Source organism: Prionailurus viverrinus, chromosome A3 (genome assembly GCF_022837055.1).
Source record: "Prionailurus viverrinus isolate Anna chromosome A3, UM_Priviv_1.0, whole genome shotgun sequence".
Taxonomy (NCBI): Eukaryota; Metazoa; Chordata; class Mammalia; order Carnivora; family Felidae; genus Prionailurus; species Prionailurus viverrinus.
In genome coordinates, this window is record NC_062563.1 from 87018445 (window position 1) to 87036814 (window position 18370).

General features: G+C 41.4%; 1 protein-coding gene and 1 pseudogene across 12 annotated transcripts in view; both read right to left on the minus strand.

The window, feature by feature from the left end:
* Positions 1-439: 439 nt before the first annotated feature.
* On the minus strand, positions 440-1318 carry LOC125162557 (60S ribosomal protein L15-like; annotated as a pseudogene).
* Positions 1319-7454: 6136 nt separating this feature from the next.
* Positions 7455-18370, minus strand: part of AAK1 (AP2 associated kinase 1) — a 177344-nt gene continuing 166428 nt past the window's right edge. For all 12 annotated transcript variants that reach the window (XM_047851551.1, XM_047851549.1, XM_047851550.1 and 9 more), the window contains one exon: positions 7455-14573. In XM_047851551.1, coding sequence (XP_047707507.1) covers positions 13444-14573 — 1130 coding nt within the window. In that variant the 3' untranslated portion in view covers positions 7455-13443. The remainder of the gene's footprint in view (positions 14574-18370) is intronic.

The following is an 18370-nucleotide window of genomic DNA, read 5'->3' on the forward strand; positions in this document are numbered from 1 at the left end:
TCATCAAGGAGGTGGGAAGATCACAAGGACCATAGTTAAGCCCTTTCCTGAACTCTTACCTTATCTTACTGAACTGAGTCTATTCAAAACAATGGTTGCAGATATTTTAACAATTCCCTTTACTAGCCACTCCGAACTTAACCCCTTGTGTCGTCGTTCTTAGCAGATTTAAATAAATTTAAAAATTTTTATTTTTGAGAGAGAGAAACACAGAGTAAGCAGGGGAGGGGCAGAGACAGAGGGAGACAGAATCTGAAGCAGGCTCCAGGCTCTGAGCTGTCAGCAGAGCCTGACCTGGGGCTTCAACCCATGAACTATGAGGATCATGACCTGAGCTGAAGTCAGACACTTAACCAACTGAGCCACCCAGGTTCCCCACCCAATTTATTATTTTTTAAGTAAACTTTTTATTCTTTTTTTTTTTTTTACTGTCCTAAATTGTTTATTAGGTAAGAATTTTACAAACATTACTTACATTAACGGTAATGGCGGACCTGGAGAGTACTGTGTCTTCTCCATGCCACACGGTGAGAACCACCAAGAACGTGGTGGAACTTGGGGCCCTTTTCAAGGCCACATTCTTTTTTTTTTTTTTTAACATTTATTCATTTTTAAGAAACATAGAGAATGTGAGCAGGGGAGGGGCAGAGAGAGAGGGAGACACAGAATCCGAAGGAGGCTCCAGGCTCCGAGCTGTCAGAACAGAGCCCGACGCAGGGCTCGGACCCACGAACTGCAAGATCACCACCTGAGCCGAAGTCAGACGCTCAACCAACTGAGCCACTCAGGCGCCCCTCCAAGGGCACATTCTTATGGCCAGGACATGGCAGCCCTCACAGCTCCCTGTGCTTGTGGACTGGTTTGGTGATTCACTGGGCGTCAGGATTTTTTCTGATAGCTTTATGGAATGGATCGATGAGAATGACCTCAAAGAATCTGTACGTGGACTCTTCACTAACTTGGGACAAATTCAAGACTCTCAGAGCCCCACAGTGGCATCTAGCTCACTCCTCTGTGACAGACTGAAGGCTTCAGGCAAACTTCAGCTGGTCAACACCGTGATGGACAGGCTTGCCATGGGTGGCGCCCTGAGGAACTGGGCATCTGCGGCCACCGCGTCGCACGCGAATATGATATGTGACATAACCTTGCTTGGCCTTGTACCCCAGTCTGTGAGCTTTATTGAGCCGGGCTGGGTGGGGGGCCCTGTCAGCACAGAGAGCTGGCATTACTGCCAGCAGCACACTCTGAGAAGAAAACGCATCGCGTGGGACTGCTTCTTCCTCCATAGCTCCTGGATGTCATAGTAAGCGCCCATCTTGGCTTGCCTTTGAGCTGATTGCTGCCAGCAGAGAGAAAGCGGTAAACTTTTTATCCCAAAGTCCTATTAGATTTACAGAAAAGTTGCAAAGACAGTACAAATTGTTTCTATCTGTCCCTTAATCGGCTTCCCCTGTTGATAGCGTCCTACGTTACAATTATACATTTGCCAAAAGTAAGGAACCAGTATTACTAATTATTATAACTAAGGAACCAACATTAACAAAACTCCTCCATGGTTTATTTGGATTTCACTACTTTTTCTTTAATTCTTTTTCTGTTCCAGGATCCTATCCAGATATATTACATTTTCTCGTCATAGCTCCTAACATCTTCTGGCCTGTGACAGTTTGTCAGACTTCCCTTGTTTTGGTGACTTGGTGACTTTTACCAGCTTTGAAGAGTGCTGGTCAAATATTTTGTAGAATGTCTCTCAGTGGGAATTTGTATGATATTATTCTCTTGGTTAGACTGGGGTTATGGGTTTTGGAGAGGAAGACCACAGAGGTCAAATACCCTTCTCATCACATCATGTCACAGTTGTCACAACATACCACTGTTGATGTTAACTTTGATCCTCTGGCTGAGGTGGTGTTTGTCAGGTTTTTCCACTGCAAAGTTACTCTTTCCATCTTCCCTTTCCATACACTACTTTTTGGAAGTATAGACAACATTATTAAGCTGTACTTTGGAGGCAGGAGAGTCTACACAAATTAGTTGAAATTCTTCTATGTGCGATATGTCTTTTCTTCCCCCCACTTATTTTTTCAATGACTTTTATATCAGTATGGGCTGATACCAGCTTGGTGCCTGTGTCTCTGTGACTTTTTTTTTTTAAGCACTTCTTTACTTTCTGGCAATACAAGGTGCTCCGAGTTCACCTTGTATATTTCCCCAGCCCTAGAATCAGCCATTCTCTGTGGAGTCTTGATTCCTTTCATTTAGAAACCAACATCTGGGTGTGGTGCTGAGTGTGCTTGTCCATTTACTTTTCACTCTCTTATTCCTTCATCTTCATCTGTTCCTTCTCTACAGGTGGTTTCTCCTTAGCTGATAAGGAACAACCATATTCAAGCACTTCCCCCATTAATCCTTCTTCATCCATGTCCCCCACTGGCAAGCTCCCTAGCTCTCTTTTCATTTCCATTCAAGCTCATAGCATGGTCACATCTTATATGAATTTGAAAGGGCTACATAAAAAGAGTAATAAAGTGTCACCTCATATGCAAAATATGAAATAAATGCAAATATTAAAAATTGTCAGATAAAGCACAGCTTCGGAGCTGGTAGGCTCAAGGGAATTGTGCCATTACCACATGGTGGTGCCACCAAAGCTGGTGAGTCAAACAGAAATCAGTAATAGTGAAGGAGCACTTAAAATGGGCCGCTCTTCTAACTACAACTCGTAACAATCTGTGATGTGGGCATTAAATGTTATCCCTGGTTTACGGATGAAGAAACAGACTCAGAAGTTCAGTGATTTGTTCAAGTTTACACAGCTAGGAAGTGATGGACGAGGAATGTAACCCTAAGCAGTTTAAACTTGTGTTTACCTCCACTCCTCAACACAAGGTATCCATTGCCCTTTCTCAGTAAGAACGGTGCTGTTGTTAACTTGTCTTAGAACTTTGGGAGTAGCTTTAGTGACTAGATTAGTTTCCTACTGCTGCTATAACAAATTATCACAACTGGAATGGCTTAAAACAGCAAATTTATTCTCTTATAGTCTGGAGGTCAGATACAGTCTGATACAGGTACAGGTACATCCTGAAGCCCATTTTCACTGGACTAAAGTCAAGTTGTTAGCAAGGCTGGTTCCATCTAGAGGCTCTGAGGGGAGAATCTGTTTCCTTATGTTTTTCACCTCTGTGGCTACTTGAATTCTTTGGCTTCCTACATCTTCAAAGTATCACTCCAGACTTTGTTTCTGTCACCACGTTGCCGTCTTCTCTTTTCCTGCATCTTTTTTTTTTAATGCCTCTTACCCATTGAGCCCATCCCCCCTCCCACAACCCCTCAAGCAACCTTCTGTTTTTTCTCCATATTTAAAAGCCTCTTATGTTTTGTCCCCCTCCCTATATTTATGTTATTTTTGCTTCCCTTTCCTTATGTTCATCTGTTTTGTATCTTAACTTCCTCATATGAGTGAAGTCATATGATATTTGTCTTTCTCAGACTAATTTCACTTAGTATAGTACCCTCTAGTTCCATCCACGTAGTTGCAAATGGCAATCTTTTGATTGCCGAGTAATACTCCATTGTATATATATATACATTTTCTTTATCCATTCATCCGTCGATGGACATTTGGGCTCTTTCCATACCTTGGCTATTGTCAATAGCGCTGCTATAAACATTGGGGTGCGTGTGCCCCTTCGAAACAGCACACCTGTATCCCTCAGATAATTACCTAGTAGTGCAATTGCTAGGTCATAGGGTAGTTCTATTTTTAATTTTTTGAGGAACCTCCATACTGTTTTCCAGAGTGGCTGCATCAGTCTGCGTTCCCATTTCCTGCATCTCTCTTGAAGCTGTGTTTACGTTGGGCCCACCTGACTAATTTAGAACAGCCTTCCCATTTTAAGACCCTTAATTTAATCATCACATGTGCTAAATCCCTTTGGCTATATAAGGTATCCTTCACCGGTTCTGGGGGTTATGACATGGATGTAGGAGGCATTATTCAGCCTACCATAGTGAATACAGTGTTTTGTTTTTAATGTTTATTTACTTTGTGAGTGCACGTGCATGCTTACACAGGGAAGGGACAGAGAGAAGAGAAAGAATCCCAAGCAGGCTCTGTGCCATCAGCACAGAGCCCAACACATGGCTCAATCCTGTGAACCATGAGAGCATGACCTGAGCCAAAATTAAGAGTTGGACGCTCAACCAACTGAGCTACCCAGGTGCCCCCATTAAAAAAAAAAAAAATCACTGATATTATAGTGTAATTTTCCTTTTCTATCCTACAAACATTTATTCTATGATGTTATTAGTATGAGAACTGGAGGGAAAAAACATCCAAATCAATGATATTGGAATGCAAGTTAGATATAATAAGATATGGAGAAGGCTATTAATTTAAGAAGGATAAATCTTTTAAGAAAAAAAACATATAATGTAAAAAAAAAATTGGGGACCAGGTTGCTCTCCTAGGGAAAAGAACAGTGCAGCTGTGGTGCCCTTAAATTGTGGGTTATTATTTATACAAGGTCCTTGTATAAAATAGAACCACCTTGTTCTTTAAAATATATCCTTCCTTCTTTACACCCCACTCAGTTCTCAATGCACTGCAGTCTGCCCTATTTTACTGAAATTGCTCTTGCTTGAGTTCACCTCTGGCCTCCAAATGACAAGTCCAATTAACATTTTTCTATCTCTTTTGATCTCTCTGTGGCATTTAAAAACTACTGACCACTTCTCAGTCTGGAAAAGGTTTCCTCTCTTAGCTTTGGTATCCCCCTTCTGTTCGTCTACATTTGTGACTCAGTTTCCTTCATGGCTTTGTTTCTCCACCCGTCCTTGAAGTGTTGTCATTCCCAAAGGGTGTTGTAAATGTTCCTCTCATTCTGCATTCTCCTCATCCAGGACTCACTGATAGACTCACTGAGGACTTTCCTCTACCATCAGTCAAGACTTCTCTCCTGATTCATACTACTAATGGCCATCTGGACAACTTTACTTCAACAGCCCATGTGCAGGCACAAGAAAGACATATTGAACTACTGTGGCTGTTTCACCTTGTGTTTTTGAACACATATTTTAACTGGGCTAGCATTGATGAATTTTCATCAAGAAATTCTTCTAAGAAATCCTACTAACTCTATTAGGCTAATTTAATTTTTGATCAATTTCCTAGGCAATGTATTTCCAGGGATCCAGTCTTTTCTTTCTTTTAATTTTTAATGTTTATTTATTTTTGAGAAAGAGAGACAGAGCGTGAGCAGGGGAGGGGCACAGAGAGAGGAAGACAATGAATCTGAAGCAGGCTCCAGGCTCTGAGCACAGAGCCCAACACAGGGCTTGAAACCACAAACCACAAGATCATGACCTGAGCCAAAGTTAGATGCTTAACCGACTGAGCCACCCAGAAGCCCTGGGATCCAGTCTTTTCTGTATACATTTTATAATGGAGACTTATTAGTCAATTTTTGGTTCATTTCAAATTTTACCAATGTACCTTCTGCTACTAAGTTCTCTTGTGGCTACTGAACCTACTAAATTCAAATTTCCTGAGTCAAAATTTTTATTCAAATTTTGTCAAAATTTCATTCTTCCATCAATTTTCACTGATGCGTGGTTTTAACTGGCTTGAATTTTACTTGAACTGAATATTTCTACTAGTAATAGTCATTAGAAACTGAACAAAGTCTGACAGTTTATATTTAATTTTTGGATACTCCATTAGAAAACTGATCAATTCCCTTCCAATAACCTAGGGTTCTCTAAAGAGTAAAAACAGAGTCTGTCCTTGGGTTAAAGGTCCTGCTCAGAAACAGGATGAGGCTGGGGAGATCAGGTAGAAATACTAATTTCACCATATGTGACTTCACCATATTCTCTCAGTGCTAGAGAACTGAGCTGCCTTGGAAGAGTATACTTGGATTCTTTTGGGCCCTCCAGACTTGCATAAAAGGTTGAGGAATTATTTGTCTTCTTCCATGTAAGCTGAGATGCTGAGGCCCTCTAGACCTTACTACCCTAATATAAGGATAGATAAACTCAAGGAAAAATTCTTATGATGGAAGGAAAAAGATCTCTGTCTCCAAATCCAGAGAGACGGGTCTAAATTATCTGCTCGCGGCTTTTCTCTGGGCCTCACTCTGGTTTTTCCTACTTGGTTTTCGATTAGGGGGTAATACTTCCCTGGCTGGTCTCTTATTAACCAGTCTCAAAGCTAGCAAAAGTAAGCCACAAAAGGGTGAATGCAAACGATAGCGTCCTGTGGGAGCCAGAGTGTCTAACTCTGGCTCTCCCTACAAGGAAGGCAGAGCTAAGTCACTGCAGGTGAGTCGGTCCACATGTGCAGAAGGCTCTGATTCCTGCATCTATCTTAGTGGGAATAATGCATCTATGTGAAATGGCTTCCCCCAGAGCAGTCCAAGTCACAGACAAGGAAGATTGTACTCTTGGTTAATGATAACTTGAAATAGAAAAAGCAAAGGAACTTCACACTGTAGAACTAGGCAGGGCATATATTTAAAGACAGGTGAATCAGATGTTAAATGAATCTTCAGAAAAAGTAGGCACCTTTGGTTTTACTTATATATATTATACCATAACTCTCTGGATCCCTGGATCTTCTTTGAATCATTATCAGTTTGAACTCAGAACTGAACTCAGCCCTTTGCCAATTCTCCCTGAATGATGGATGTCAAACTCGTTAAAGCTCAAATGTTACTATTATTTTCTCAAATTTGGAGAGGAAACAGGCAGGTAGTTTCTCTCCCACAGTATAAATTTAGAAATTCTTAGGAATAACTCATTTCCCCCCAAGACTTCTCTTTGTGTGTGTGTACTTTTTAATGTTATTTTAATTCCAGTATAATTAATGTACAGTGTTCTATTAGTTGCAGGTGTACAGTATAGCAATTTTACAATTCTCTACATTACTCAGTGTTCATCATGGTAAGTGTACTCTTAATCCTCTTCACCTATTTCACTCAGCCCCCCACCAACCTCCCTCTGGTAATCACCAGTTACTTTTCCGTAGTTAGGACTCTGGCTTTTTTGTTTGTTGTTTCCGAGACTTCTTTCTTTGTTATGTTAACGCTGGTCTCTCTTAAGGGATTTTTGTGTGTTTTTAAAGACTGAATATTGATGCCGGTCATATTCAAATAACATATTTTAGGAGCTCACAATAAAGTTTACAATAGCAGGGAGCTCTGTGGTTTTTCTAGCTCAATCCATATGGCCCCATTGTCTTGTATTATTTCATTTACGTCTCCATGGAACATCTAGAATGGAAAGAAGTTGTCAGGAAATAACAATGTTGGCATTGGAAACCTAGCAAACAACCAACCAAAAGTTGTCCTTTGAAACTTAAAAACATAAAACGAGGCTTGCTACTATAAAAGGTGCTTATGGAGCCCTTCAATCCTAGGAAGATCTGGCTTAAGAAATAATACAAAATATAAATCATTTATTTTTATTAGGTCCATTTTAATAAAGTGTATAAGAGTTTACAACTCAAAAAATTATTCATAAAAACTATCAGATACATAAGATAGATCACACAAAGAGTGCAATAACATAAATCCAATAGTCTGCAAATAAGAGGTATTGCAAAAACTGTTAAGATTGACTTTATAAATGTCTTTTTCCCTTCCTTTCCCATGTTCACAGCCCTTGAGATTGCATGCACATATTGTCTTCTGAGGTCTGAGAACTTCAGTATTCCTTATAGCTGGGTCGACTTCCTCATTCAGTCAACTCAGAATGTTTTGTCAGCAGAGAGGTTCGCCTCTTCTCCATGGAATGAGCATGGTCCTTGGCCTTTATTTGGTTTCTGTCCCCTAACGAATGGCATTAAACACTTTCTCTTTCAAAGGAACATCTTGCAGGCCTTGTGCTGTCTGGTCACTGTTGCCAGTCCAACACCACACATGAGCCAAGGGTTCAGGTCAAACCCTACTGAGTTTCATTTTTGTGGATGAGACGAGCATGCTTACTGTGGAAACAGGCTGAGGCAATGGCTGATTTTCCCACCTTTATCTACAACAACTCCAGTTCTAACTCAAGAGTTGTTGGCCAATGGGACTAAATTTACTCAAGCCAGCTACCTACTGTTACCACTTGGTATTCTTTGGATGCCTTCATAAGGAGGTCTTCACACCATGGCAAAAAGCATGAGCACACACACACACACACACACACACACACACACAGACATCGACACAGACACACACACCCTTCTCCATTCACAATCCTCAAATAGGAGTCTTTGGTAGACTCAGAGAATACAACTGGATTTGCCATTTCAGAGTGAAAAGGCTACATTGTTTTCTCTCACTCCCAAAGTCTCACTTTAACTGACATGGTTAAAAAGCATTTCTGCAATTCCTTGCCAAAAGGAATCAGACAGATCCCTTTAACACATATATGCAGTTCTATTACAACACAATGCAGATAATATTGACTTGATTTCAAGAACAGAACGCTGTTACTATAAACTCAAAACAGTGCCACCCATACTGAGACTGCTGGGAAATAGCTCAGACTACATTTCTTACAGGATTATAAGTTACGGGAATCCTGGACTAAGCCACCCGTGTGCTGGTTAGCATTTAGCCATTTTTTACAAGCTATTCCAGAGTCCCTTCACACCTAAACTTGCCCCTGCATTCTGGAGCGCATTGGGCTTGTGTTAGATCATGGTGGAGAGATGCCTTTGGGTTGTCTCCAGAGTAAGGCTGGACTTCTGCCAGCCTTCCTTCATCTGTTCTTCTAGTCCATAAGAAATGGGGAAGGTGAGCCATTTCATTCTTATTTGGAATTATTCCAGTGTGGTGAGATTATCATAGGTTAGGCTGAAACTTAAGAAACTGTTTACAGTAACAAAGGCACATAAAAATTAACATGATCATTCGGTCCCGCCTCTCTTTCATCCACTTATTGGTATGGTCATAATAGGGTAATGTTAAGTGAGGAAATGAAGGGGTGGGAACAGGTACAAGGAAGGTGAGCCAAGATTATTTGCAGGAATAAAGAAGCAGGAAAGAGCTGTGTCTGGCTGTGTCTTAGTGATAGGATCTTGGATACCACACGCGGGAGGCCTGTTTCCTAATAAAGGTCAAGGTACAAAGGAGGCAGTAGAACAGGAAGTCGGAGAGGAAGGTGGCACCTGGGGAATCAAGACACCGCCAGTGTGGATTTTCACATCTAAGCTGAGGCAGCTAGTTGTTTGCAGCAACCTAGAAAATTTATTTTTGTAGGAAAAGAACACAAAAACAATTCCCAACCAGATACTACTTTTATTTTCAAGCATCTTGAAACCCTTAAGTGAACTTCACAAGTTTGCAAATATTCTGATGGTTTAAAAAAACAAAACAAAAAACCCAAAAACCACAAGTAGTAGTTCACAAAGGGACTGAAAAATGAAGAATTTAAATGACATGATTCCATTTAAACTCTTCATGTTTACTCCATCAGGCAGGATGGGAGGACTGGAACCCAGGAGTGACTGCAGGCATTTACAAAGCACTTCCACCTCCTCAAAAACTGCGGTCTTTCCAGCAGCTCTCCTATGTTTCTTTTATCAAAATAATCCGAGTTCTAAATTTCTCAGCTAAAACTGCACCTGTGTGACCAGCAGCCATTCCACAGTTGACTGGCATGTGTTTTCCAATTTCAGTTCCAAAGACACAGCAGAGAATGACATCTTCCTTTATGAAAGGCACCCAATGACTCCATTCTCATGCTGGAGAATGAGTTGGCTCTCACCCTTCTCCCGTTTCCTGTAAAATTTCCTATTTGATAAAATGCATACAAACTATATGATCTATGTTCTGATGACGTTTCCTTATGGTATCAAATACAGCATGGTTCAATTTCTATTGTCAGATCACTCTGGCGATTACATTTATTTTAAATAAAACTGCGATCTGCGACTTTATGAGTCAGTGAAATACCCACCAAATAGCTGAAAACACTGACGTACATGTACTCTAAAACTTACTAAATCAACAACGGGCAAATAAGATGCCGATATTTTTCTTGAAAGTTTAGAAAGAAACGCTGGTCACCAGATTAAACTCAGACCTAATGTGGCCACGTGAACATGTACACACCGGTCCACACATAGGAAGCTTTCAACTCATTAATAATGAGTGAGCCCAAAATGAAATTGAGTTTAAGATCCAGGTTCCCTTAGGCTCTGCCCAGCATCTGCTTCCACATCAAATTTTGTTCATTCCACTTCCCAATCTAACAAGGACTGGGAGCCTAAAGGGTCATATGTAGCTCAAGAAACAGCTATGTTAAATATTTTCCACCACACATAGTAAAACTTCATTAATTTAATAGTGACTGTTAGTCAATTAACATAGATTCTTTAAAAGTTCATCAGTGCATGTTGTGGTTCAATGTTTTACATCTAAATATATTCTGGCTCATCGTGCTCCACTGAAATGAAAGATCACAAGTTCCCGCATTCCCTAACAAATGTGTAAAAGCAAACAACACATAAAAGTAGAAAGTACAGTATTTTGTTGACTATATAGCTGCTTTTTCTCTTTAATGTTAACTTGTTGCAGTATAGTTTTTGGAAACATGCATTTGGTACTAACTCAAAGCATCCTGAGCACTCCTAATTCCCTTAATGCTAAATTTTCTAGAATTCCAGATTCAGAATGGCCTCTGGCAAGAATATTTTATCTTTATTTTTTTAAATGTTTATTTATTTTGAGAGAGCGAGAGAGAGAGAAAGAGAGAATGAGCAGGGGAGGGGCATAGAGGGGAGAGAGAATTCCAAGCAGGCTCTGCACTGTTAGCATGGAGCCCGATGCAGGGCTCAATCCCACGAACCTTGAGGTCATGACCTGAGCAGAAATCAAGAGTCGGACACTTAACCGACTGAGCCACCCAGGTGCCCCAGCAAGAATGTTTAACCTTTAAATGATGCATTTACCCTATATGATCCAAAGATCAGTGCAGAATTTACTAGTTATTAGCTAATAATTAATGTAATTTAGTCAAACAATTTTCATGCATCACTCAATAAAAACACAAAAGTAATTTGTATGTTTTTACATTCATTTCCTATTCAAAGAATGTAGAGTCTCCACCCACAATAGGTCTCCAGTGAGAATAAAAAACATTGCAAGCCCATGCTTGACAAATGATTCAACTACGTGATAAAATCACCATGATTTTATCGATTTTACCTCGAGAGCTAACATGGCTACTTGATTAGGAAGAAGTGATCAAATAACCAAAGGAAAGACATTTTGCAGGGCTATTACGGAGGTAATCCTGAATATCTGGAAGAGTGAGTGAGAGCGACCTTCTCCTTTAAGAGTTTCTGACATGGGGTGAGTACCTCCCTGAATATTCCTATCCTCTTAGCTCCTGCTTTTGAGGCCTTTAATTGATAATGGCCAAGGAAGAGTCTGGGGTGCAAAGTTCCATATGCATTAGCTCAAACTACTTATTCAACTGAAAAAATGATTTTGCATCAATTGTTACACAGAAAAATCAGAAATAATCACTGGGAGAAAAGCAAACTTTTAGAGGGAACATTTCGCATTCCCCAAAGTGAAAAAGACTGGTGTGGCTGAAAACTCGGTGGAAAACCACTGCTGATAGCCCTGATCCAGTGCCAATGATCAAAGTTTATCTTTTAACATGGACATTTCAAATAGGTGGAGACTACACTAGAAAAAGTCTTGAAAAGTTGCCATTCATATCCTACCACCAAGACCCCTGAGCTTTAAATGTAAACAGTGTGATACCTAATCAACTGCAGTATGAGTCTAGCATTCTGGCTTGAATCTTGGATGAATTTCCAACTCTTTTACATCATTAATTTGGTTTGGTAAGTAACCCTCCCAACTTCTCCAGCTAACAGAGACATCACTAACATCTATTATTACAAGTAACAGGAAGCTTTTGGGCTGAAACATGGCCCAGCAGCTCTTTCCATTAAATTGAACTTCCTCAGCAGAAATCTTCCCATAGAGACACGAATTTCACCTTAAGGCACTATAATAAAGGGTATGAAAACAGCCGGGAATGAGTCAGATCTTTCCAGAAATAGAAGACATTTCAAAACCACAACTCAGTCACCTACCTGGCCTACTTCAACATCTACAGAGGACAGAGAATTGAAAGGTTTTCATGGCTAGCTGATTCAGCTCTTTTCTCTTCTTCCAAACTGACTTACATGTCTCGGATTTCTATTTCCTCAAGAGGCAGTGGAGAAAGAAAGCAAGGAATTGGAAAAAACAAATAAGGAAGCAAATCTAGTTTGTAGCCTAGTCTCATGATGAATTCCATAGTGACAGCATGGAGTGCTCACAGGTTTTAAAGTAGTTAATAAAATATTACTAACACCATATACCCAATGGTTAGAGCTGTAGCCAGGTGCTCTTTTCTATCGTTCTGGGGGGCGGGGAGAATTATAAAGATAATTAATTTTTCAAGACCATGTACAGGGAATTTGTTAATAGCAAATAGCACATTTTGGAGAAAGAAAAATCTATTCTAAAGCCTCAGTTGCAGCAGGATTTTCTAACACATTCCAATGAATTCAATTTTGCCACAAGAAAAGAACTAAATAAAAACAGGGCTCAGATCAATTAGGTCAGGAGACAAATGCCAGTAAATGAGTGATTGTGGAGGTAGGTATAGTATGACAGGATTTACCTAAAAGAAAAATGCTCCCTGTGCACACACACATGGCACACACATACCTGTGCACTCCTGGTGATTTAAAAAGCGTGGGCATGGGAAGGCTCAACACTGTTAGACATGAGCACAGATATCTCATCTGTTTGCATTTCTATGTAGGAAAGGATCTGACACATGTTACACACCCACACTCATATGTGTGAGAGGCCAACCTGGCTCGCACAGACTCAGAAACAGATCCAGAGAATCCTTGTAGAGTTGCTGGTTTTACAGGAATGATTAGTATCTGCAGGATCACACTTCCTTTTGATTTGCAGGATTTTTATCTTGCATTTCCTTCCAGAAATATGCCCTTTGCAAGAGCATTAAGTCAAGTCCTGAAGGGACTAATCTTGTGTCCTCCAATGGACATGACTCAGAACAGAAACTGCAGGAATAAACCTTGCAGTAACATGGCCCCTTTTGGTTTGGGGTGAAGTATTTCTGGATTCAAGCAGTTTTGGGGCAAACAAAGAAAGCAGAGTTCTGGGTGGAGGTGGAGATGGAAATGCCTGGAAGTCCAGAAATCAATATAAACAAAAGAAATGAGCATAACTTAAAGGGGTTTCAGTTAAGTATCACTGCAACGGAGTTTGTTGAGCACACAAGTTCTGCTGATACGTGGAACTGAAAGATAATAATTGGTGTATTTCTTGAGATAGGCTCAGCTGGGAGTGACGTGGTAGGTACTGAGGGTGGGGTAAAGACAGACGCCTAAGGCTCAGGTTATCGCTCCTAAGGTTTCTGCTTGCCTGATTTTGAAGGAAAGGGTGCTAAAGCAAAAGGATCTGCAGGTGGCAGCTCCATAGTCCTGGAGGAAAGGGATGTGATGGAAACAGAGCCAGCTATCGACTGTTTGTTGGTCTGTGAAACAATTTTGTAGGCAGCAATGGGCTGGGCTTCTGGATTTGGCTCATCTTCTGGGCTATAGTGACGGGAATATTTGGATAAAGACTGGGGGCGGAATGGTTTGCCAGCCATGGGGCCTGAGACAGCTTCTTTCTGGGGCTGAGGTCCTTTGTTTCTGTCGTTAGGATGACCCCCAGGTTCCAGGGAGGATCCCCTGGGAGAGATGCTGTCTAGATGGTCTGCTGCTTGTACAGAATGGGAGGGGTGGTTAGACTGTTGGACAAAAGCAGCCATGGAATACTGAGCTCGGACGGGGGCATACGCTGCCCTCTCTAGGCCTGGGAGCAAAGGAACATCGTCAGTCTGGTTGAGGAGACTGGCCTGCACGGGCAACTCCTGGGAGGCGCTCTGGGCAACTGCTAATTCCTCCATGCTCTTCTTCTTGGTAAAAGGAGCTCTCAAGAACACGTCCGCCTCCTCTGGCTGGGAAGGAGCCACACTGCCCTTGGAGACAAATGGAGCTTTGGAGAAAATATCCATGTCATCAGTTGGAACCCTTGAGCTCCTGAAGGGAGCTGTGGCAAAAACATCTGGCTCCCCGAGACCATCAGTGGTCGGTTGTGTGAGGGCTTGGAACTGGTTCTTTCTTCCACCTTGGCCTGCTTTTGCTTGTTCAGTAGAGACTTCTGGCTGAGTGAATGGAATGGCTCCTCCCAGTTTTCCTTGTGGAGGCTTGCAGCTCTCATCCTCTTCTTCAGACTCCATGAGGAGAGGTCGGGACCCACTGCAGTCTAGCATGTCCCCCTCGAGATCAGTCCCTTCCTCTTCGCTGCTGTGGAATGAACTGTTGCTTGAAGGGCCATCTCGGGCCAAGTAGTCAGATTCTAAATTGTTCTGAGTTTTCATGCCAGGTACTCTGGAGGGATCTGGATACAAGGGAAGGCCTTTAACACCCGCTGAGTCTTTAAAGTGCTCTACAGTTATTACAGGACAGGGATTGGGCTCTCTCTGGAGACCTAGAAAAGCACAAAATGCAGAATTAATGCACAGATCAGTCCAACTCTCCTTGGAACATTTAACGGTCAACCCGCGGCAGAAACATTGTGGGACCAAATAATAAAGGTTGAAAATGGAAAAGGAAAAACAGAAAAATAAAAGTCAGGCAAGGAAGCTGCACACAAACTGGAACACAAGCAATCACTGTATCACATTTTGGAACATGATCGGCACAATGTACAGGAAAGGAGATGAAGATGTTAGGCACACAGACATTCAGCATAACTATGAGCTGCTCCTACTCGCGGGGCCAGACACGGACACCTGCTCTACCTGGCACTGGCTCACGATGGAATGAAAACAAACCCAGTCACTCATGTCCACATACACCATGGCAGTTCTGCATTATGTAGAAGTACTGTCTGGGGACAAATGCAATTCAGTATCTGACATGTGGTCATCTGCTCCATGCTGCCTGTATCTGAGGACAGATTCCTCCCAAACCACCCCCCCTCCCCGCCCCCACCACCACCCTGGAAAAGCAGCAGAACACGGCTGCTTGATACATACAAGATTTACATCATAAGCACTACTCAAAGAGCACAAGAGTGCCCCAAATACCAATACTGAAGGCACTTTCTAAGGGGAGGAGACATAGTCAAAATCATATTAAATAAATCACCTTCAGCTGGAATTGCTCTGGAATTTTGTTTTCAGTCTTCTAAGTTACCAAAGATCTCCTCTGCTTAAATGAATCTACGATAAAGTCCTTTAGGCAGAAGGAGTAAAATACAAGGATAATTACAGAAATATTTGCAAACTCTAATCTACCAGTCTACTTCTATCTAGATAGAGGTGCCTCAGGGTGCTCTGGCTTTTAAAATCAAATAGACAATTATCAGAAACAAGACAGCTTACCTTCCAAGAAATATTAGCAGGTTAGAAGTATGTCATTGGGCACATGTTAGCAAGAGGGCAGGAAAAAGGCATATGTAACTAAGCAAGAAGAATCCAGAGAAAGGGTGGTTGGGCGTAAAGATATCATTTCATCATGGGTTTCCCAACCCACCAGGCATTTGGTACAATGGTTTGGATTCTGTAGACGACTTGGAACCTCTGTACAGAGGTAATTCCATCATCCCCTCCCCACATTACCCTCTCCCCTTCCAGGCAAATCATTAGCTAGTAGAAACTTCTGCTAACAATCATCCCCTGCTAAGGTTTCTGCTTGAATTAAGCACACAGAACACAGCAGAAGCGGCATCAAAATCAGTTTATTGGGAAACCAGTCACTTAGAGGCATTACATTATATGCAAAGAGATGTAGAGAGAGATCGGAACATTTTAGAAGATACGGTACAAAAATACTCGTTTCTCGGAATTCTATTAACTTTTTAGCAGTGCTTCTTTTTAAACAGCTCTGACCTTAAATATGGTTTTCAGAAAGAAAAAAAAAGGTGGGTGCCCCCCTCATTTTCTAAGAGTTCAAATGCATTCAGTGAATTCCTGATTAGAATCTTTAAGTAAAATTCTGTACTGGTGCCAAATGGCTGAGTAGTGTTTGAAGAATATGATTTTGAAGAGGATAAGCTTTTTCTTTGAGCGACAGCTTTAGTATGTGTACCTACACAGTGACTTGAAAGCATTAGTCAGCTGACAGGAAGTAAACGGAACACCTTCTTTCTTGCATGGTCAAGCTAATAATGGCATCATAGCCATCAATAATGAAAACTGAACAGTTTGACAGGAGTTGGTGTTTTGGGGAAATTTAAATTGAATTCCGCCAGATCAGTTTGTGTGTAGAGAATGCCAAAAAGCAGCTACCTATAGAACCAGGGGCACTTTGGATGCCTGCGGTCTTAGATTACATTTCAAAAACTATCAGGTACCAAGTAGAGATGCCCACATCCAGAGCTGGACAGGATGGAAGAACATGCTTAACCTTTCTAGATTACTTAAAAAGTGGGTTCTTGGTCGACTGGAAACCTAGCACACTAGCATATTCTAGGATTTTGATGGTAATAGGAAAACTACACCTAAAACTTCAAGAACTTTTAAAAATTCACAAGCACAGTCACAAAACCCCTATAACATTGAGTTTGTAGGGAAAACTTACTTCCTGTTCTTCAAAACAAGGCCAGATCCATTTCTATTTTTCAGCATTCTTCTGCCTTCTAGGGTTGGAAAACTAAAGGATTTTCCTGAGAAGGCCAAGTCTCTTAACCTCTTCATTCTTTTTTAGAGAAGGTGTGGTGTGACTACAGCAGAGAGCAACTACCCTTTGCAGCTCTCCAAGCCGGGCATTCTGGAGACCAAAGAATGCCGGTGGGTTTGGGGATGCACAGATATCCACGCTCTCTCAGCGCAAGAAACAAAATGGTCAAGAGAAGGAGAGGTTCTAAATAACTGTGAGCAGAAGATGGACATTAAGTCTTGTTGGCAGTTACAGGTTCTTTCTGGAGTATGAGTGTGTTCTAGTAGGGTAGGGAAAGCACATGTTTTCAAGGTGAACAGTCCTTGTAGATGAGGATGGCCTTGCACTATTAGGAAAACATGCTTGCAGAGGTCTGGCTACTAGCAATGAAGGATTTGCACTAATTTAACCTCATGTCTTGGCCCCGTTCCTCTGGTAACCAACCACGCATAGCAGATGCCCCATGACCACAGAGCTCAATGAAGTTAGCCCATTGTCCCTGAGGGGTGGAGCGCTTAAATCCAGGACATGGTCCTACAGTCTGCACAAGGGTCTTTCATATCATAAAGCCTAAAAGTAGGGCATTTTGTTCTCATTCCCTCAAACTGTGTTATGTCTCTTTTCACTGTGGTTTTGTGCGTTAAATTAAGCAAGAAGGCAAGACACGCTTCTTTTTCTTGCTCTCATGTAGGGCTGTGTGCAAAGTTAAGGCTAAGCACACTTTTTGAAACTTCTATCAGGGATAACGCCATTTTAGTCTATTTTGAGGCTCCAAATTGTATAGATTTCCCTAAGAGTTCATATGCTTAACAGAGTAGGAAAGAAGTCCCCAAAAGTATCTGATGACTTAGCAACTCTCCTCACTAACTGCCTATTAACTTCCAAAGCAACCATCAGTGTTGAGTGATTTGGGGTACGTTTACCCTCGGAATTTTATCTGATGAACATAGTGAGAGGGTCATCAGAGTGCTTTCAAAAAAATCAAAATCTGAAGACTTAAATTTTAGGCTGGATACTCTTTAGTGCAATATATCATGCACAATCCAGAATTTTTCTTTCCTCCATACTACAAACTGAAATAACAGGTACAGGGAATATCAAAGACCTAATTCTTGCTAAAAATGGAAAAATGAAGACTTGGGGAGTACTGAGAAACCTTCTCATACATTTAGCAAATAGAAAGCAAAATATCCCTTCATAAGAACGTCAGAAATGCAGCACCAATTGAAAGTCACACTCTTGGAACCAAATCAGGGAATCAAGAGGTGTACATCAAATTAATAATTTCCACGACCTTTTAGCTTCGATAATAAAATTAAGGGTTCTACCATATGTTGTGCAGTGGCATTAAGACCCATGACTGGGGAATAGGGATTTGATGGGAGCCAGCATGGGCCAGTGATTCCGTGCCTCTCAAGCCAGTGGAGCAATTAAATGAGATTTCTCCCTGGGCATAAAGCTGCTGTTGCCAACATAAAATGTTTAATTAAACTGGCCTGGGTATATTAAAGATTAAATTAGAGGAGGATAGCTGCAAATCTGTGCTCCGTTTTCAAACCCGCATCTCGTCATATCAAATGCAGGCTCACGAGGGTTTTATTCTCCCTGACTCCATGGTAGCCA